General features: G+C 43.1%; 1 protein-coding gene across 1 annotated transcript in view; it reads left to right on the top strand.

The window, feature by feature from the left end:
* Window positions 1–21,839, top strand: part of ADGRG2 (adhesion G protein-coupled receptor G2) — a 125,423-nt gene that overhangs the window by 46,640 nt on the left and 56,944 nt on the right. Inside the window, exon 3 of the mRNA XM_053579801.1 lies at window positions 3,756–3,874. Within this exon, the coding sequence (XP_053435776.1) occupies window positions 3,756–3,874 (119 nt within the window). The remainder of the gene's footprint in view (window positions 1–3,755; window positions 3,875–21,839) is intronic.

The raw sequence follows: 21,839 nt of genomic DNA, 5'->3' as shown, positions 1-21,839 counted from the left end.
TGAAATTGAAGGTCTCTAAAACAATTTTTTGGACTGAGTTAAGCAGCACACTGGTGTATAGTCATGGAGGCTGTGCACTGTCCAAACCTAAAATTTGCCATTTACACCCGAGTAGTCTACACCTGAATTTGAAATAATCTCTAATGAGTAGCTGTCTAGTGTCAAAGTCTAGATTTTACCGTGTAAATGTTAGCAAATAGTTTTCTCTGTCATTGATGCTATCTTTAGTACCTTAAAAATTTGCTAAGGGCCAGTTTTGGTGGCTCATGCCTAGAATCCTAGCACTCTGGGAAGCCAAGTCAGGTGGATTGCTTGAGCTCAAGAGTTTGAGACCACCCTGAGCAAGAGTGAAACCCTGTCTCTTAAAAAACAAAAGTAGCTGAGCGTTGTGGCAGATGCCTGTAGTCCCAGCTACTTGGGAGGTTAAGGCAAGGGATCGATTGCTTAAGCCCAGGAGTTTGAGGTTACTGTGAGCTATGACACCAGGGCACTCTACCCAGGATGACAAAGTGAGACTCTGTCTAAAAAAAAAATTTTTTTTGCTAAGAACCAGTGGCTATTCCAGTCATCTTCGTAGATGACCTAGATAGCATTGAGCTAACAAGGAGTGCACCAAAAGATGAAGTCATCTTCTAGCTGTAAAGCAGAAAACCAGCTTTTGTGTGCAATGAGGAGAGGTTTAAAAACTCACAGATTTCTCTCTTTGAGCGAGGATCCTAGAAACCTTATGACTTAACAGGATGTTCTCAGTTTATGCAGAATACAATGGGAGCTATATTATTTCAAATACCATGAAACTTCTCTTTCTATTAGCAAATATATGTTCAGCCTTGAGAAAACATATTCCAGACATGACAACTGAAAGCAGTCTTTTCAGTGGTGCCAGTCTGTAGGCTCTTGATCCAAAGTTTTTTTCAAGATGACCGCTAGAACCATCCTTCGTTCTGGCCTTTCCTACCCTCATTTGGGAGTCCAGTACAGGTTCTCTTTAGTGAAAAGGCATGATTTATTGTGATCAGAGGCCCAAGTCACATGTACACTATGTGTACTAATTCAACGTTGACCGTATCTTATACACCACTTAAGTCCTTTCCTATGAATGTGTTTGTAGAAATTTAATTGTACAATAGCATTGTGAATGTGTTGATTTCTCTCACCTGCTGGACTCAAGACATTTTATTTACCAAGAGGCATATTCTCAGAAGGCTGGCATTATGGCCTTGTAGAAAGTGTAGGGGGTCTGCCAAATAGCCAAATGACCATGACCTGTCCTTTAGAACATGCTGGGCCTCTTTCTTCATCCGCAGAATGAAGATTTGAGGTTAAATAATTTCTGAGTTTCTTTCTAGATACCCTTCCCAGAGCTAAACTTCAATATTTGTGCTTTAAATTATCTAAGTCAAGTCTACCAATTCCAAGAGGAGTGAGTTTTAAGGCAGTTGTATAGGAGAGAGCTTTTTGTAGAACCTTATTCCTCTAAATAATGGCTTTTTTTTTTTTAAAGATCAGTACTTTTTGAGGGGGAACAGAGTCTAGAAACTTAAAAAAAGTATTAATTTTTAAACTGTATTGGAATTTCTTATGACATACATATAAGTGTACAACTCAATGAATTTCACAAACAGAACATACCCATGTAACTGACCCACAAAATATTACCTGTACCTCAGAGAGTTCCTCGTGGCCACTTCTAACATTGTAAGTCCCTGCCTTCCAAGAATAACCACTGTGGTCCCTTCTGCATTAATTGGCTTTGCCTGCCTTTTGTTCCGTGTATAACATGCATTCTATTATGTCTGGTTTCCTTGGCTAACATCATATTTCTGATATTCATCGATTTTGTTATGCGTAGCTGTAGCAGACATTTAAATTTTTCCTCCAGGGAGACATTGATACATCTTTACCCAACTATATTAACATTCCCATTTGAGTGACTCATTTGAGAAGATCAATAATATGCCATTATCAACAGAGAGAGTACAAAAGTGCTGAAGAAGAGGGCTGAATCAAAGGCTTTTTATCGTTTATTAACGTATTATGTTACTAACATATAATGCAATTTATTACTTTAAAACATGTAAGGTCAAAAAAAAAAATGTAAGCTCCCTTGAAGGAGGATTTACCTCCTGGGCTAAGACATTAATTGCACCATGTCAAGGAAAGAATCACTCTCCTGGTGCTGATTATTAGATTGCAGTTTTCTTAGAGATTGCCAGTTTTACCTTCAGAGCAAATTGTGGTTGATTTATCCTGTTCTTTCCATGCCGTCAACCCCTAAACCCTGCAGTACCCGACCCTGCACATCCTAGGGTCAAGATAGATACTTGCTGAATGAATGAGTGACAGAATGAATGAAGAGCACAGCTAACACTTGCAGTGTATCCACAGTGCTGGCCACGGTGCAGAGATGTCGTTTACTTATCACAGCACCGCTATCAGGTTGGTGCTGTTATCAATCTGCTACATGGGGAAGCTTGGCCATTGAGCATAACTCGTCCAAAGCCACTCCGGCTCTTTAGTTTCCACCACTGTATGTGCACGCTATCTCGGGCTTACAGAGGCTGCGTGGTGGCTGGATTCGTGGGGCTCCGTGGCCAGGAGCTCTGCTAACTGAGAGCACACAGCCACACAGCCTGGTTTGTCCTGCCCCCTTCCTTCTGCCTATGTGGAGGGCACCCACCAGCCCGCTCAGGAGCAGGTTGCATTCCTCCCGGTACCCTACTGGTGCCTGAGCCCATGAGGGGGTTGCATTCCTGGCTGGGTCCTTCCATCCTCAGCACCCCATGCCAGCTTCCGCTCCTATTGCAGACTGCCTGTCATGGGGTTATGCTGGCCAGCTCCTGGCCTCCAGAAGATCTGACACATTGTGATGCTCTGTGTGCTGAGCTCTCCGCAGTGCCTGCCCCACCTCCACCACATGTATTTCATCTACTTTACTCCAATGGAACCTGCACATCTTATCTGGTACACATTGGCCCTCAATAAATATTTGTCAAATGAATAAATAAATGAATGGTAAGTGTGGCTTTTAAATTCAGTTCTGATATAAATTTTGCTTTTTAGAAAATGTTGACTCTTTGCCCTCTGGACTACTAAAATGCAGGCAATGATGATAAAATAATATGCAATTAAGAAGAAATGAACTTCCACGGCATAAAACATAAACAGGAGCTGGCCACCGTGTTGCACACTGATAATCCCAGTTACTCGGGAGGCTTGGGTGAGAGGATCATTTGAACCCAGGAGTTTGAGGCTGTGGTGGGCTATTTTCACACCTGTGAATAGCTACTTCCCTCCAGCCTGGGCAACAGAGTGAGAACCCATCTCTTTTAAAAAAAATACACTTCAAAAGAGAAAAAAATAGAATAAATAGGGATGCATTATTTAAAAGATTCTGTGACCCTTTCTGATTCTCAGCATAGTCTTTAAGCAATTTATATAGTGGTTATAATTGTGTTTGTAACAATTTGTGTTTTTCGTTTTTCTTTTGACATCTTACAGATGTCAATGTTTTCCATAAATCTACATGGACTACTTTACTTATCGTTTTAATATAATATCCTATGGGGTGATCCTCCCATAATAAATAGGAGTTTTGCTTTTTGTAGCCAGCGCCCGCCTGGCATTGCTGAGCCTCTGGAACCAGAGTAATTTAAAGGCAGCGGGATTGCAGGTTGTCTTGGTTGAGGGGTCACCTTTGGGTCTGTGTTGCATGGCAGCTGTGATGACCTGCTTTCTCCTTTTTTGTATTCCAGAATGGTTTTCTCTGGCAGGCAATCTGGCCATGTTGGCAGACCTGAAGAAGTTTTACTGACTTTCAAGATATTTCTTGTTATTATTTGTCTTCATGTTGTTCCGGTTACATCCCTGGAAGGTAAGGTGCCTGTTCTTCCTCTTCTTTTTTTTTTTTTTTTCTTGTTTTTCTGTTTGCGTGTGTGTGTATTATGTTGTTACTTAAGATTTTCTTTTTTTACAAATTGACATAATGTTTACGATTTTGACTATTTTTAAGTGTACAGTTATTTGGCCTTAAATACATTCATAACTTTGTGCACCATCGCCACTATCCATTTCCAGAACATTATCATCATCCCAAATAGAAAACTCTGTGCTCAGTAAATAATAACTCCTCATTTCCTTTCTCCTCCTCTTCCTGGTAACGTCTGTTCTTTTAGTCTTTATGCATTTGCCTATTCGAGGTACCCTCGTATAAGCGGCATCATATGATATTTGTTCTTTTATGTCTCCCTTACTTTGCTTTGTTTTCGAGGTTTATCTATATTGTAGCACACATCAGAAGTTTGTTCCTTTCTAAAGCTGAATAATACTCCACTGTATGTATAGAGAACATTTTGTTTACACATCCATCCATGGCTGGATGAATGGTTGTTTTCTCCTTTTGGCTCTCCTGAATCACGCTGCTATGAACATCAGAGTCTAGGTATCTCTTTGAGTCATTGTTTTCTTTGAGTTATATACCTAGGAGTAGAATGGATCATATGACAACTCTGTGTTTAACATCTTGAGGAACTGCCAAACTCTTTTCCACAGTGGCTGCATCATTTTACATTCCTACCAGCCAGGCACAAGGATTCCAGTTTCTCCATGTCCTTGACAACACTTGTTGTTTTCTGTTGTTTTGGTAATGGGTGTGAAGCGGTATCTCACTGTGGTTTTGATGTGTATTTCCTTAATGATTAATGATGTTGAGCATCTTTACATCTTTATCGGCCATTTGTATATCTTTGGAGAAATGTCTGTTCAGGTCCTTATTTTTGTTGGGTTGTCTTTTTGTTGTTGTTGAGTTTTTGAGTTCTGTATATGCTCTAGGATATTAATCCTTTATCAGCTATATAACTTACAAATATTTTCTCCCATTTGGTGGGATGTTTTTCACTCTCTTCATAGTGTCATTTTATGTGTAACATTTTGATCAAGTCCAATTTATTTTGGTATTGTCGCTCCCCAGAATTGCCAAATCCAATGTTCATGAAGACTTTCCCCTGTTTTCTTCTAAGAACTTTATAGTTTGAAGTCTTATATTTAGGTTCTTTGTTCCAGTTAGAGTTCATTTTTGTATATGGTTCAAGGCAAGGATCCAACTTCATTCTTGAGCATGTGGATATCCAGTTGTCCCAGCACCATTTGTTGAAAAGACAGTCTTTCCCCATTGAATGGTCTTGACCATCCTTCTCCACTCCCACTGCTTCACTTCACTAGCCTTAAAAAAAAATCATTTCATCAGGGGCAGCACCCCATAGCTCAGCTAAACAACAATGACAACTGCAGCAAAAAAATAACTGGGCGTTGTGGTGGGCGCCTGTAGTTCCAGCTACTTGGGAGGCTGAGGGAAGGGAATTGCTTGAGCCCAAGAGTTTGAGGTTGCTGTGAGCTGTGACACCACAGCACTCTAGCCAGGGTGACATAATGAGACTTTGTCTCAAAAAAAAAAAAAAAAATCATTTGACCACGTAGGTGAGGGTTTATTTCTAGTGTTTATTTGTTTTTAAAAGTATTTGCTTGAAGGCAGATGGAGAGTCAGCCGAATGAAGCAGCATAGTATTTCTAGAAAAGGAGATCTTTCAAAGCTTATGAACAAAGAGAAAAGGTTCCTGAGGAAGGCAGTAAAAGGCCAGCAATATTGGGCCTGCAATTTCTGTGGGCCTACCAGGGGTCCTCAAACCTTTTAAAAGGCGGCCAGTTCACTGTCCCTCAGACCGTTGGAGGGCCGGACTATAGTTTAAAAAAAAACTATGAACAAATTCCTATGCACACTGCACATATCTTATTTTGAAGTAAAAAAACAAAACAGGAACAAATACAATCACACCGTCTCATGTGGCCCGCAGGCCGTAGTTTGAGAACCCCTGGAAGCCAAACTTAAGAAATCTCATTAGGAACAAGACTAGAAGATGAATGTTACTTAAGAAGACCTTATCAAGGCCACACCTTCCTTATTCAGAAGAAGGTGGCAGGACTAAGGAGTCTTTATTAGATAAAACAAAAATCTGCCAGCAGCAAAGAGCAACAACATAAACAAACAAATAAAACACGCATACAAATACACGTTCACACGCAGAGTCTACCTGGAAAACTTCCCAGCAAGCTAAAACGGAATATGCAATCTTTCAAAAAGTAGGTACTGGGGCACCTAGGTGGTTCTCAGCCTTCCTAATGCCGCGATGTATTTTCATTGTTACAAAGGGGTTGCGACCCACAGATTGAGAACCACTGAAATGGGGCATGTTGTCAAAAAGCCACTGTACTTTAAAATAAAGAAATGGCTTGGCACCTGTAGCTCAAGCGGCTAGGGCGCCAGCCACATACACTGGAGCTGGCGGGTTCAAATCCAGCCCGGGCCTGCCAAACAACAATGACAACTACAACCAAAAAATAGCTGGGCGTTGTGGTGGGCACCTGTAGTCCCAGCTACTTGGGAGGCTGAGGCAAGAGAATCGCTTAAGCCCAAGAGGCTGAGGTTGCTGTGAGCTGTGATGTCACGGCACTCTACTGAGGGTAACAGCTTGAAACTCTGTCTCAAAAAAAATAAAACAAAATAAATAAAATGAAGAAATGCTAAGAACTAAATGTGTGCTGATGGCTTATAGTGTGCCAGGTTCCCACATGCTTTACTTGTGTTCAGTCTCTTAATCTTCTCAATCAAATCTCAGAAGGGAACATCTTGGTCTTGTCTCCATCTTCTAGACCAGGAAGCTGATGCTCAAGGGATAAGTAAGTTGCCCAAAGTTATTCGTGCCTAGGAAATGGCAGAGTTGGGATTTGAACTCAGTGGTCTGCCTCTAGATTTTTTGCTTAGAACTGTAAAACCAGGGTTCTTAAACTTGAATGTCCATCAGAATGCCCCAACAGGCTTGTTGAGGTGCCAGTTGCCAGGCCCATCCCCCAGAGTTTGTGATTTAGTAGGTGTGGGACAGGACCTGAGAACTGCTGTCCCTAACAAGCTCCCAGGTGATCCTGATGCAACTGGTGTAAGGATATACTCTGAGCACTGCGGCCAGAGAAATAGGGAGAGAAAACTCCCCTTGACATACATCGTGCGATCCAAATTATGTTGTTGTGGCTATGTGACATTCATACAAACTGCTCACACACGTCATCTCCTTAGGGCATTCAGACATCAGTGCGGAATTGGCAGGGCAAAAATCGAAAGTCCTCACTTTACTAATGAGTAAATGTCCCCAGGGACGCTATTGGTTAGGAAATGGCGGAGCCCAGACCAGACGCTAGCTCTTCAGTCTCGCGTTGCGGTGCTTTTTCCATCACAGGGTGAATGAGGCAGGAAAGCAGAACACAGGGAGGAAAAATTCACCAAGACGAAAGCTGTTCGTTAGAAATACGTTTTTTTGTTTTTTTTTTTTTTTTTGAAAATTATATTTTTAAATGATGAAAACAGGGGCAGGTAAATAAGAAAATGCATAGATCCGAAATAAACCTGAACGGGGAAAAGCCAAGTGATCACTTAAGGCAGGTGAATGTATTCCTTGCTCTAGATCTCGGATGAATTGATTTTCTTCAAGCAGTGGTTCTCAAAGTGTGTCCCCAGACAAGTAGCATCAGCATCACCTGTCTCTCAGAACTGCCAATAATATCACTTTGATAGCACTCACTACATGCCAGCCACTGTTCTAGATGGCCTTACAAAAGCCCTATGTCATTTAAAGCTCACTTGATAACCCTTTGAAATAGGCACTATTCACTTAGCTCACTTTATAGACAAGGAAACTGAGGCACAGAGGTGGTAAACAACTTGCCATAGGTCCAACCGTGAAAGGCTGCAGAGTTGCAGGCCATCTGGCTCTAAAGTTTGTATGTTTAACCTCTAGAAGATGCTGCCTTTGGCATTCATTCTCAGCCTCCCCGCTGTGCTGGCCTCAGTTGCTTGGTTGTTGTGAGTCTGTGAATTAAAAATAAAGGTGGAACTCATAATTGTGACCATCACAGAATGTTCTGGATCACCCAGATGGTTATTGGTACCGTCTCCCTGAACAGCTTTGCACTGAGGTCTGTTGGTTCTTTGTAGTTTGGGATGGCTTGGGTCTAGTCTTTGATGAAGGTCAAGGGGACTGACCTGCCACTTCTACATTGGGTTGTCAGTGCACGGTAATGAGCACCTGTGGAATGTCCAGCAGTGCTGGCTGTTGAGAGAATTTGCACTGCAGATGGAGGGACATGACTATGACACAGGGGAACAATACAAACTATAAGTCCTAACGTGTGAGTCAGTGCTACTGGACCAAACCTGTAGATTAGTCTAGTTAAATGCTAAGCCATCTGTAGCAGATGTTATTGGTGCCCTGCCTGTATCCCTGTGACGCACCACAGAGGTCACCTGCAGACAGTTCTTGAGACATCCTCACTGAGAATGATCTGTGCCCATGGAGTGTGCTTGGCCTGTACACAGGCCAACCCAGAAGTGTCAGGGACTTCACACCCCAGACGGTGAAGGGTGGGAGTTAGGGTTTAAGTGTGCCACCTTTCTTGTTCCTTGCTGGAATGATGCTGAGCTGTGTTCCAGAGCTCCCAATTGGATTGTGGCCAGTTGTCCATAGTCGTCACCTGCTCATTAATGTTACTCATACTGGCTTTATTCCCCTCTCTATATCACTAAAATGCTCCCTCCCAGGACTGTCCCCATTGGGAAGTACAGTCACCTTCCAAAGTTTAGCCAAATATTACAACCTCTGTAAACCCTCCCTGACCTCAGAAGAACTAAATCTCTCTCTCCAATGTTCCCTTTTCTCTTTATCCATACCTGTGGGTACTTGCCTTCCTGTGCCATGGTCACGGTGGACTTCTTTGCACATGAGTCCTTTCAGCACGTTGTCCGTCCCCGGTGAGACAGAAGAGTGAAGGTTTGGCAAAGGGGTGGCAAACTAATGGGGAGACAGCCGAGTGTTTGCTCTGGGCCGGCCCTTCTAGGTGCTTTATGTCCACTATCTCATTGAATCCTCAGAAACTCTTCACAGTGGGTATTTTTTATCTGGTTTACAGATGAAGAAACCAAGGGTCAAAGTCCTTTGCCCAGAGTCACACAGCTAGGAAAGTTTCCCATCAGAATCTGTAGTCTGTACCAGTCAAAGTCCACCAGACTGCCCAGGGTGCCCTTAGAAAGTGTCTGAGGACCAAATGAACATGATATTGTGGTGCAGGAAGAAGGAACAGAGGGAACCCAGGGTAAGCCACTGGAGAGCAGTCACTCCCCTTGGCCCTGAGGGATCTGGACTATAAACACAGTAGCTTTACCCTGGAAGCCTGAGAGATGACTCAGTAGCTCTGGATGGCAGGGAGAGGTGGGACTGACACTTTCTTGTTAGGCCACTGGCCAACAGAGAAAAATCCTTCGACCTTAACACTTTCAGTTATGTAATTTGCTCACATTTGAGGGGCTTGTTCTTGTTCTACCAGATCCCCAAATAGGCTTGGGCGGGTAACTATACTCATCTCTAGCCTCTAGCTCTCCAGTGCCTTTCTTTATGTTCTTCCAAGGAGGTCTTGTTTTAGGTACAACTATTCTATTTTCCAAAGAGTGAGATGACATAATGGTGGAAGATGGTTATAATTTCATTCTTGCAGAATTGTCTTTCCCCATTTGGAAACAATTACATATTTGAGCCAGTTTGGTGAGCTCATGAGCTATAATCCTCAACTTTCTCTCTGGGTTGGGTCTAGATCTTTCTGTGCTGTAGGCATGTCCAGTGATAAGTCCCACTAATAAGTTTCCTTTCTCCAAGGCCTCACTGTCTTATTCCCTCTTCACCCTCTCATACTTTGTCCATCTGAGTCTTTGCTCTTCCTTGTCAAGAAGACATTGGAGCTGCAAGAGGTAGAGCCTCTGCTCCTGAAAGGCAGAAAGTCTGTCTTGTTTGACTTTGTCCTCTAATACCAAACCCAGTGGAGGTCTCCTCTCTCAGTCCTCTATCTGCAAAAATGAGACGATAAATGTTTACCATGGCATTGACCTGATGCCAGTCTCACAGCCCCCTAAACCCTACTCCCTATAGAGAGGCACAAGGTCACCTCTGTTGGACCCTGACTCTTTCCCTGGCGGGTGGAAGGGATAATCAAGGGGGATGAAGACTCTTGATAGATTCAGGGGGAAACCGAAAGCAGAGGACATGGTGTCTCACTTTCCACATGGGACTCCCAGGAAGGACTCCTCAGAGGGGCCTGCCTGTACATCGACACAGGCCAATTGAGATGAGAAATGGCAGGCAGAAGACTGGAGACGGTGTCCCCTCCAAGTCTTTCTCAGCTTTCATGTGGCAGGGTAGGGCTTCTAAATTGCCCTCGTGTTCCTGGTGTATAGCTGTGTTGAGAGCCAGGAGTAGGGAGAGGGTGAAAAAGACTGTGGCACGGTTGACCTAGACCAGCCAATGTGGAGGATATGACACTCATTGGTGAGAACTAAAGAGAGCTGGATCATCAAGAGTGGGACCCCCAGGCCTGGGCGGGATTCTGAAAAAATAGACCATGGGGTCCACTGGCCACAGTCTTCAGCGGTGGTTGCTAGTTGGACACCCAGGAATCCTGCAGGGTGAGGGAGGTCTCTAGAGAGGCTTTGAGAAGTCAGAACTCAGCATTGGGTGAGTTCACAGACCCGTGCCCTTCTCCCAGCCGCCAGGAGGGCACCAGGACCCCATCTCCAGCCCAGATGCCATCTTGACTACCAAAAGGAAGAGAAGGAAAAACAAAAATTGTCCATTTATTCAATAAAGACATTGAGTTAGTCAGGTACTATTTAGGAGCAAAAGAGACAAATCTACCTTAAATGATCAGATTTAGGGATCCCTTTCCTATTTTTCTGGAATGGAGGCCCCAAAACAAAATGGAACCATCATAGACATCAAAGGAGGTTCGGGGATTTTCTTGTGTGTTTTTTGTTGTTAGATGTGTCTGCATCTAAATTGCATCTGTAAATTGTAAATTTGCTCTCAAACTAATACATGGTGGACACTTACGATGTGTCAAGACACTGCTGGAAGTTGCCGAAGTCCATCATCATATCCTGAATTTTGCTTCTCCTCCTGGTTTTATTTTCTTTTTTCTTTTTTCTCCTCCTGGTTTTATCTTTTCAGATATGTGGAGATATCATTCAGGTCCTTGAGGGTAATGGTGACATCTTTTCCTCTTTGTATTCTCCATCATGTCCAGCACATGAACTCAGTAGACTCTGGTTGTTTGGTTTTGGTGACTCTAAAGACTACAGGTTTTCTAAAATCTCTACCCTGAACTTAGATCGCCAGTATTAACCCTTTGCCTATGGAGTGCTCAGAAACGAAATGTGCTAATTGAAGTATGCAGCGATCACAACAACCTTTACAGCACATGGTGCACTATTGGACATTCTTTGGTTTCTTACTAATCAAAAGAATTCACCCAAGTTGGTTTCAGTTTCAGTATTTTACATTTATAAAAAGTAATATGCAAACAAAAATTTAATATGAAGTAATAAAGCTTTGCCATATCAATAAAATTTTAATCTTTTTTTGGGCTCTGCACCTGTAGCTCAGTGGGTAGGGCACCGGCCACATACCCCACGGCTGGTGGGTTTTAACCCGGCCCAGGGCCCGCCAAACAACAATGACAACTGTAACAAAAACAATAGCCGGGAGTTGTGGCAGGCACCTGTAGTCCCAGCAACTTGGGAGGCTGAAGCAAGAGGATCGCTTAAGCCCAAGAGTTGGAAGTTGCTGTGAGCTGTGACGGCACAGCACTCTACCCTGGGTAACATAGTAAGACTCTATCTTAAAAAAAAAAAATATATATATATATATATACACACACACATATATATAAATAATATTTTTTGCATGGTACAACTTAATACATGTTTCAGTGCATAATCCAGTGAACTTGACGACTCTTTGAATTTATCATACTCCATGTTTATATATATTCCCACAAGAATCCACTAGTTGTACAGATTATTTCAGGCACAACTGTGAAAAATATTGAGACCGTATGGTGCTTACAGACTCAAGTCAGGTAACATAACAGTAATGTGTTTGTTTTTGTTTTCAAAATGAACAATGCATTGTTCCCACCAAATGAACATCTTGTTGGAAGGCCTAAAGCAGTGGTTCTCAACCTTCCTAATGCTGCGACCCTTTAATACAGTTCCTCATGTTGTGGTGACCCCAAACCATAAAATTGTTTTCGTTCCTACTTTATAATTGTAATTTTGCTACTGTTAAGAATCGTAATGTAAATATCTGATATGCAGGATGGTCTTAGGCAACCCCTGTGAAAGGGTCGTTCGACCTCTAGAGAGGTTGCCACCCACAGGTTGAGAACCACTGGCCTAAAGGCATCAAAAGGTTAATCTCCCAGCGAGTTTTAATACAGCATCTACTGTTTCTCTGAACTCTGTCGTAGCTTAGCTAGAATGCGTTTCCCCTCCTCCATGTGATGAAGAGGCTCACCTGATTGCCTGTTAAGATTTCCTACATAGCTTGACATTATGTGAGTTCAACTACCCAGTAGGACACTCTTTGGATTCCTAATTCATTGTCCTGGGATACTGGGGATCCCTACGTCTACCTTGGACATAACCGTCATTCTGAAAATCCTATGTGATGTCTGAGCTGTTGATTGTCTGCCAGGTTCTCACACTTGGCTGTACATTGGAGTCACCTGGGGAATTTCAGGAAGCCCTGATGCCTGCGTCATACCCCTAGAGATTTTAATGTTATTGGTCTGGGGGTGCAGCCTGGGTATCGGATTCTTCAAAGTAAACCAAGTGATTCTAGTAGGACTGAGAACCACTTACCTCTGTACTCCCATTTTAAGTTGTTCAAGTTCCTAATGTGAAATTGGAAATAGTTTAAAAGTCATATATTTTTCAAACTACATTCTTTTTTTCAAAACCTTTTAAAGTCATAATGAAACCAATACATTTCTTGATTCCAAAATTGATAAAAGCGTCCAGGCGTGGTGGCTCACTCCTGTAATACTAGCACTCTGGGAAGTAAAGACAGGTGGATTGCTTGAGCTCACGAGTTCAAGACCACCTTGAGCAAAATAAATAAATAAATAAATAAAAATAAGCGAGACCCTGTCTCTACTGAAAATAGAAAAACTGAGGCAAGAGGATTGCTTGAGCCCGAGTTGGAGGTTGCTGTGACGGCACTCTATACAGGGTGACAGCTTGAGTCTCAGTCTCAAAAACAAAAACAAAATAAATAAAAGCCCCAGAAGTGGCTCTTGGCTGCTTGGCAGATCTCCAAGTTGCCAGTCCTATCCTTGCCTTGCTTCATTGAAAAGTCCCAGTGTCTCTTCATAGGCTCCAGCAGCAACAGCTTGTAGCAGCACTAACAGAAACGTTAACAGCAGCAGCAACACAATTGGGCGTTTCTGTAGACCTTCCTGATGTACAAAGCACCTGGGCATACGTCATCTCAGTGTGTTCCCTTGAGGTACACGGAGGAGTTTGAATTATCCTCACATTGCTGATGAGAAGACTGAAACTTGAAGCAATGAACTTTCTAGGTTTCTAAGAAAGGAATAGTACCAGGATCCAGAAAGCGGTGCTCCCGGACTCTTCCCTTTATACCAGCTGCATGGAGTACTTACTTTTGGCTTAGACAGTTGGAGTCATTTCCAAGTTCACACTGCTGGAAAGTGAATTTGGTGGGATTCTAGAACATATGTTCTTAACCTCTTCCCACATGTTTAGTCTCTAAAGCCATCGAGAATGTTTTTTTTTTTTTTGTCTTGTTTTTGTTTAGAGATAAGGTTTTGCTTTGTTGCCCAGGCTGAAATAATCATGATGTACTCATTATAGCCTGGAACTCCTGGGCTTGAGTAATCCTTCCACCTTAGTTTCCTAAATAGCAAGGATTCTAGGCACGCGCCACCATGTTTGGCTTGAAATGTTTTTTATACAACTTGCCATGATTCATACATCCTAGGATGGTGTTGTACCCCTTACACATGGGATGAAAATTAAAAGAGGTCTGAGGAATAAAAGCAATAGTTCCACCAATTTAATCTCTTAGGGATTAAGTTGATGTTCTAAGAGAACATGCTGTTGAAATGTACCTTAATGGCAGGTGCATCTTTACTTCAAGAAGTAACAAGAAGCATATTGATCTTGGCAACAGGTCTCAATTTTATAAGATCACAGTGCTGTAGAAAAGCCATCAAGATAAGTTGGAGATGCTTTTGTGATGATGTGTGTGGCAATCGTGTTAGTCTATGACATGGGCGTCCTGTAGGTGCAGATGTAGCTGACTGCAGAGCTGTGCTCTCTCTCAACTGCATAGACATTTTTTGCCTTGCTCCTAAAGTAAAGTATGATTTGCTATTACACAGATTTGGATTTACAGTAAAATCTAACAAACTCTTGGTTTTGCTGTACAGGCAGAAGGGGGTGACTTTGAATTAGCGAGGAATTTTCAGTTACTTACAGGATATTTTCAAAGTAGAATTTTAAAACTTTGAAACGAGTTGCATAATATCTAGAATGCACTAGAATGTAAACTCGATCTGAGGCCAAGAACTTTGTTTTATTTCTTGCCACAACCCCAGCGTGTGGCACACAGTAGGCCTTCAAAAATAAAAAGAAATGAATAAGCTTTAGGCAGATCACTTCGTATTTCTAAGTTTGTATTTTGTCCCTTGTCAATGGAGAGTGTTAGACTATTTTGGTATCTGGTATTTTCCTTCCCTATGACTTATTTTGTAATTCTTTTCTTCCAGTGAACTGCAAGTCCTAAAAGACGCTATATTTTAAACAGTTTATTTGAATAAATTGTTTTGCCTATTTTTGTATTGAACAAAAACAAATATGACAGTGTCCAGTGTTTGTGATCAGCAGTAGAAAGCCAGTATTGACATAATTCTAAACAAAGCAAACATCACACTCTAATTTTTTTTCACAGTCTATTATGGATTAAATCAACAATTTTTAAATGATGACAATATGGTCTAAGTGACAACCTTTGAAAAACTACAGTATTGCTCTAGGTCATCTTCAAGTCTCCTTCACCTCTAAAGCAGATTTCTGTGAACTTCAGTTTCCTGATGTGTTATAGGAAGAAAGGCTGGAACCCCATGATCTTTCTAAAAGGTGCCTTTCTATGATGATCCTAAGCTATGGAAACTTGAATCAGGCAAACACAGTCTTCTAACAGATATTCTCATTAATGAAGCATTAGTAAATAGATAAGAATGTTTTATAGTACGAATGGAAATCACATACAGGCAAATCATGGAAGAAACCATCTTCATGATTTTTGTTTATTTACTTATTTTGAAACAGAGTCTCACTTCGTTGCTCTCTGGGTAGAGTGTCGTGGTGTCATAGCTCACAGCAACCTCAAATTCGTAGGCTCAATTGATCTTTTGCCTCAGCCTCCTGAGTAGCTGAGACTACAAGTGTCCGCCACAATGCCCTGCTTATTTTTTTCTGTTTGTTAGTAGAGACAGGGTCTCGTTCTTGCTCAGGCTGGTCTCTAACTCCTGAGCTCAAGCAATACACCTGCCTTAGCCTCCCAGAGTGTTGGGATTACAGGTGTGAGCCACTGCACCCAGTCTCATCTTTAGGATTGTTAAAATTGCTTTTTACAAATTACTGGTACCACATTCTTTGCATTAAGGGAAAAACAGTTTCATAGTACACAGCTATGATTTAATAAAAAAAATAAAATAAAGGTAAACTTAACCCAAGGACATAGAATCATATAGTCTGAATTAATAATAATGGCAATTTATTGTTGAAACTGTGCTTTGTAAGTATAAAATAATTTCATTCAATGTAACCACTCCTACTTTACAGATAAGGAAATACAAGTAGAGAAATGTTAGAAACTTAATCAAGGCAGAACTAGGATCTGAACCCGTGTCAGTCTCCCTAGAGAGCCTCTTAATCACATTTAAGGGTCTCTTAGTCACATTTAAGACTTGGCTAAGCAGGCATGTTTATTCATTCATTGAAAATAAATGAACATGGGCATTTTATTCATGTGTAGATTAGTACACCAGAGTTTACAGATTATCCAAAGTGAGGAATCTCAGATCAGACTTTTTTTTGTTTTTTTTGAGACACAGTCTCATTGTGTCGCCCTTGGTAGAGTGCCGTGGTGTCACAGCTCATAGATAGCAACCTCAAACTCTTGGGCTTAAGCGATTCTCTTGCCTCAGTCTCCCAAGTAGCTGGGACTACCCACCACAACGCCAGGCTATTTTTTGTTACAGTTGTCATTGTTGTTTAGCTAGCCTAGGCTGGGTTCGAACCCACCAACTTCTCTGTTTGTGGCTGGCACTGTAATCACTGTGCTTTGGGCGCCGAGCCTCAGATCAGACTTTCAAAGGTCATGACAAGCCAAAGGCAATATGGGGAGAAGACGTTAGAACAAAACCAACAATACACAAAGGCCTGGGGACTTCCCAAGGATCTTCTACCCAGAAGTAAAAGTACCACAACAAGGTTTAGGGGTTAACATGACTTCAAAGGAGTTGTAGACCAGCCTGAGCAAGAGTGAGACCTCGTCTCTAGAGAAAAAAAAAAAAAGGCAGATGTTGCAGCAGGCGCCTCTAGTCCCAGCTATTTTAGAGGCTGAAGTGGGAGAATTGCTTGACCTCAAGAGTTTGAGGTTGCTGTGAGCTGGGGAACAAAGTGAGACTCTGTTAAAAAAAAAAAAAAAAAGAGAGACAACTTAAAAATACAACTTTCCTAACTAAGTAGAAGTTCTATGCAGCAGGAATATCCATAATTCCAACCTCTTAGTGATTTTGACTAGTATGTAGTTTAAGGAACTGGTTTGTCACATGGGAGTCCCAATCTGAAGGTTCCTGGAAGAACTATAGTAAGGATGTTTGCTAGGAGCAAAGCCGGGAGGGTGAGTCACAAAGTAGGGGTTGTTCATATTCAGCCTCAAAGTGGGTAGGACTTCTCACGCAATCCTCAATATCGTGACAAAGAACGAGAGAGAAAATGGTGGCTGGGAGAGTGATTGGAGCAATACTGTTGTCCCAAACAAAGTTAGTTTAATGGGTATTTGTTACTTCACAGCGTTATACAGCCACCACACATGCTAGCAAGCTAATGAGCTCGATTTCGTATCTATTAATACTGCTAAATAAAACATGATGCTAACATCTCCCAAGGCTCTATTTTGTTGTTTCCATTCTGAAACTGGCCCAAAGATGTTCTGAAGATCATTACCGCTAGCTAACGTTATCTTTGAGATTATGACAATTTTTCTAGTTTTTCCTTATATTTTTCTGTGGTTTAGAATTCTTCTCACATAAAACCACATCATGATTATAATCAGAAAAAAAAAATGGATGCTACATTTTAGAAGCCCCTAAGGAGATGGCATCTCATTAAGGACGGCCTAATAACTTCCTGATTAACTGTACCTTCCACTTTCTTCCTTGAAACTTCGCCTGGTCTTGAATTTGTGTAAGAACTTAGGAAACATAAGTTATGATCGTCAGCTCTCCTGCCTCTTTCCCCCCATGTTTCCTAATTGAGCCTTAGGGCATTTTGGAAATTGGAAGCAAATAAGAAACTGAAGTGGAAGTCTTGCACATAAAAGGGAGAAATCATTTTTAGATGAGTCACTGGGAAAATGAGGAATAGTGAGGGCATCACTGTATTAATTATTGACGTGAACAGTATTTCCTGGGCATCTTCTCAATACTTTAACAGTAGTACCTACGAAGTGTCTTCTGTTATAATTATCCTCATCCCTGTTTTCCAGATGGGAAACTCAGGTGCAGATGGGTTAAGTAAGTAGTCAAAATTACTAGTGGCAGAGCCAGGATATGGAGCTAGGCCATCCTGGTCTTTGGAGTCTAGGCTTTTAACGTACTTGCTACACTGCCTTCTTTAGGGATTCAGGACAAGTGCCGCATGGACTACGAGGACTTTGACAGGTTAGCTATTGACAGGCTGACTCCTGCTTCTCTCTGAACCCCGTATCCCAATGACTTCCCAGACCCTCTTACTCTGATCCTAGGAGTATCTGAGGTACCTCTCTTTTCTTTTTTTTTTTTTGTAGAGACAGAGTCTCACTTTATGGCCCTCGGTAGAGTGCCGTGGCATCACAGCTCACAGCAACCTCCAACTCCTGGGCTTAAGCGATTCTCTTGCCTCAGCCTCCCGAGTAGCTGGGACTACAGGCGCCCGCCACAACGCCCAGCTATTTTTTGGTTGCAGTTCAGCCGGGGCCGGGTTTGAACCCGCCACCCTCGGTATATGGGGCCGGCGCCTTACTGACTGAGCCACAGGTGCCGCCCGGTACCTCTCTTTTCATACCAGTTTTCCAAATACAGGTCAAGGCTTGCCCAGTCTACTGTAGTTGCTTGCCCTCTGTCTGGCCTTCCCACTTCAGAGTTCTCTCCTCACTTATTTCATAGTTCTATAAAAAATATTGCTCTGTGTCAGAAGCAGGGGCTAGGGAGAGGGGGAGAACAGGGAGTTTTTGTTTAATGGGTACGGACTTTCAATCTGGGAAAATGAAAAAGTTTAAAAGCTGTAGCGCTGCATGGTGGTGATGGTTGTATAAAAGTGTCAATGTATTTCATGCCATTAAATTGTACACTTAAAAATGATTAAGATGGTAAATTTCATGCTTAAATACAGTAGAACCTTGGCAAGTTGACCACCCAGGGGGCTGTAACAAACTGGTCAGCATACAGAGGTGGTCAACATAAGAAACTAGGCCTACTGTACTGATATGTACATGTGGTGCATGTCCAGTTTGAAAATTAGGTCAACTTAAGGAGGTGGTCAATGTAGGGAAGTGGTCAACTATGGGTGTTCTACTATATATGTATTTTACCACAATTAAAAATATATTGTTCTAATATGTAACTTCTCCACAAGATAAAGTCCAGATTTCTTAGCATAGCTGTCATTACTTGTTCGATCACCTGCCTCATAGGTCATGCAGGACTCTGGCTTGGCCACCATCTTGTTTGTGCTGACCACCTGTGATCTGCCACTATTCTTTGGCCTTTCTCCTGGAGAGACCCCATGGAACTGAGAGCTGTCATGTAGCTCTACTGATTGCCTAGGAAGTAGCAGGAGGATGGATTAACAAAGAGATAGCAGATGGAATCACAGACAGCTTCTCAAGCAGCTAGATAGCGTAGAGTGAATGGAGATGGTGTGGCCTAGTGGGAGAGGTAAAGAGACCTGAGCTTGAGTTCAGGTCTACCATGAAACTTTCTATCTATGAAATTAGGGTGATCTCCTATTGTAGGGCTGTTGTAAGGATTATTCTCAATGATGTTTTATATATAGTGGGTTTTCAGTAAAAGATACATATTGGGAATTCTCTTTAGCTCACACTCCATTAAACTTTCAAGAATAAGACGCAAGTGGTATTCCAGTTATCTAATTCAATAAGACATGGGTGATATTCCAGTTATCTATTTCTGTGTTACAAACCACTTAAAACTTAGTGACTTAGGTAACATCTGTTACAGCTCTGTAGTTTTCACAGATCTGGAATTTGGGCTGAACTCATCAGGAGGGGCTCATCTCAGTTTCCAACATGGCTCATGCTCATGTTTGGCAAGTGGGTGCTGGCTGATATCTGGGAGCTCAGTGAAAGTTGAGGACTGGGGGCCTCAGTTCCTCAGCCTCTCTATATGGCCTGGGTTCCAAGGATGAACCTATGAGATGAGAAATATTTTTGTGGCTATTACTGGAAAATGCAGTCTGCCACCAGTGGTGTTCAACGTGTGGGAAGGCTTTGGATCTGGAACCATAGGGAAGTAGCCTCTGAGGTTTAAAGAGTTTCATAGGCACCAAGTGTTACATGGAACCAGGAGGCAGGGGCCATGAGTTTTTGTTTTCTGTTTTTTTTTTTTGCTTTTGCAGTTTTGGCCGGGCCCGGGCTTGAACCCGCCACCCCCGGTATATGGGGCTGGTGCCCTACTCCTTGACCCACAGGCACTGCCCAGGGACATGAGTTTTAATCCTGTCACCAACCATGCTTTACAAAGCATTCCCCTTGGGACCTCAGACTTCTTATTTGTAACTAGGGGATGGGGGATGCCCTTCCATTTACTCTTCTACACTTCTCTGAGGCCGTGAGGTCAGAGACTAGTCCATTCCAACTCTGAGATGTCAGCTGTGGCTCAATCAGTGCTTCTCCGCCCTGCTCTCACATCAGAATCACCAGGGACTAGGTGTCACAAACGCAGAAGCCCAGGTTGAAATGATCAGGAGTGGGGTCCCAGCACCAGTGATTTTGAAAAGCTCCCTGGGCGGTGCTGATGTGCACAGCCAGGGTTGAGAATGAGCCAGCTCAGCCGTTCTGCCCCTCCAAGTGTGTGCAGGAAGCCGATCAGAGTCACTTTTTGTGCCCATCTGAAATCCCTTTGAGCCATCACTGAATCCAGCCACAGCAGTGGTGGCCAGTCCTGTGCTCACAGAGCATGTCGCCCTTGTCCGCTTGGCTGCCTCAGAGCATGGGACCCTGCTCGGCAGTCAGAGAAAGAGCACAGGAGGGCAGAGGAAGCTAAGCCCCGGAGCAAATCTCAGCTGCGGGGAAAGGGAGCCTTGGATAAATGTCCCAGCCTCCAGCCTTTGCCATGGACAGTTCTGGAAGGCATTCTCTGTGCTTTTTTTCAGAGGTCCCTTTGGACCTGAGCCCCTGCTATCCACAGAGCTGTGTCCTGGACTCTTGATCAGCTTCCCTCCGCCCCCGTCTCTGCCGCCTTGCTCTCTCACCCCGGGCCTCCTGGGATTACCTCCCAAATCACCTACGTGCACCAAGTCTTTCTCTTAGGCTCTGTGCCCGGAAGAACCTAAGCTAACATGCCACGTGGTCAGTGCTTGACGGAACTGGCAAAGGGTGGTGTGAACTAAGGAAAATTGGACAACTGCTCTCTGTACCCAAACCGCCAGCGTCCCACCCTGGCCTTTCCAGGTGCTTCTGCACGTCACACTGCCATCAGAGACTCTTGCTAACCCATACGTTATAGGTGCTCTGGCCAGAATAAGTGTGGCAGCTGCCTAACAGCAGAGTCTCCCCCGACAGAAGTGGAGTCAGGGAGGAGAGAGGCACCCAAGCCAGTGTTGCTTTCTTTATTTAAACTGTATCTTCTGGAAGAAACAGAGCTACCCTTAGAGTAGGCATTCTCAATGGGGGCAGTATCACCCCCATGGCAGTGAAAATTGGTTCTTAGTGCCTGAAACAAAAGCAACAAACTTAACTATTTACACAGGGCGGGGACTAGGATGAGGCTAGTCAGGAGTACAGGGCACATGTGTGTGTGCGTAAATGTCTATACTTGTTAGATGGCAAGGAGTGCTGGGCAGAAGGGGATGGAAAGGGGTAGGCAAAGGTGGGAAGTGTTGCAATTTTAAACAGAATGGTGGAAGCAGCCTCATGGAGAAGATGACATATATGCAAAATTTGAAGGAGGCGCTGGAGCAAACCCAGGAGCTCTCTGGAGGAAAAGTGCTCCAGGCAGATGGAACAGCAAGTGCAAAGGCCCTGAGGTGGGCATACCCTTGGTGTGTTGGAGCAACAGCAAGGAGGCCAGGCTCAGTGAGGAGAGAGTAGAAGAGGAGTTGGGGCAGAGAGCCATCTGTGGCCCGGGAATGTTGGGGAGATTTCATTAAGGAGCACAGGTATAAGGCCAGTGTCGTGAGTGTTCAGTAAAGGCCAGGCTGCCTCCGTCCCTCCCCACCCATGAAGCACGAAGCAACATTTACAGGTCATCACACTGAAATAACTCCAGAAGCTAGCAGCCTTCGGAAGCAAGTCAACACGAGTCATGGCTAGCGTCTTAAAATGAAAGGCACGGCAAAGATAATCCATCATTAACACTGGCTTTGGTCGTCAGCCTAG

The sequence above is a fragment of the Nycticebus coucang genome, chromosome X (genome assembly GCF_027406575.1).
Source record: "Nycticebus coucang isolate mNycCou1 chromosome X, mNycCou1.pri, whole genome shotgun sequence".
NCBI lineage: Eukaryota > Metazoa > Chordata > Mammalia > Primates > Lorisidae > Nycticebus > Nycticebus coucang.
Note: the sequence above shows the minus strand (reverse complement) of the source record. Positions and strands in the feature narration are given on the sequence as shown.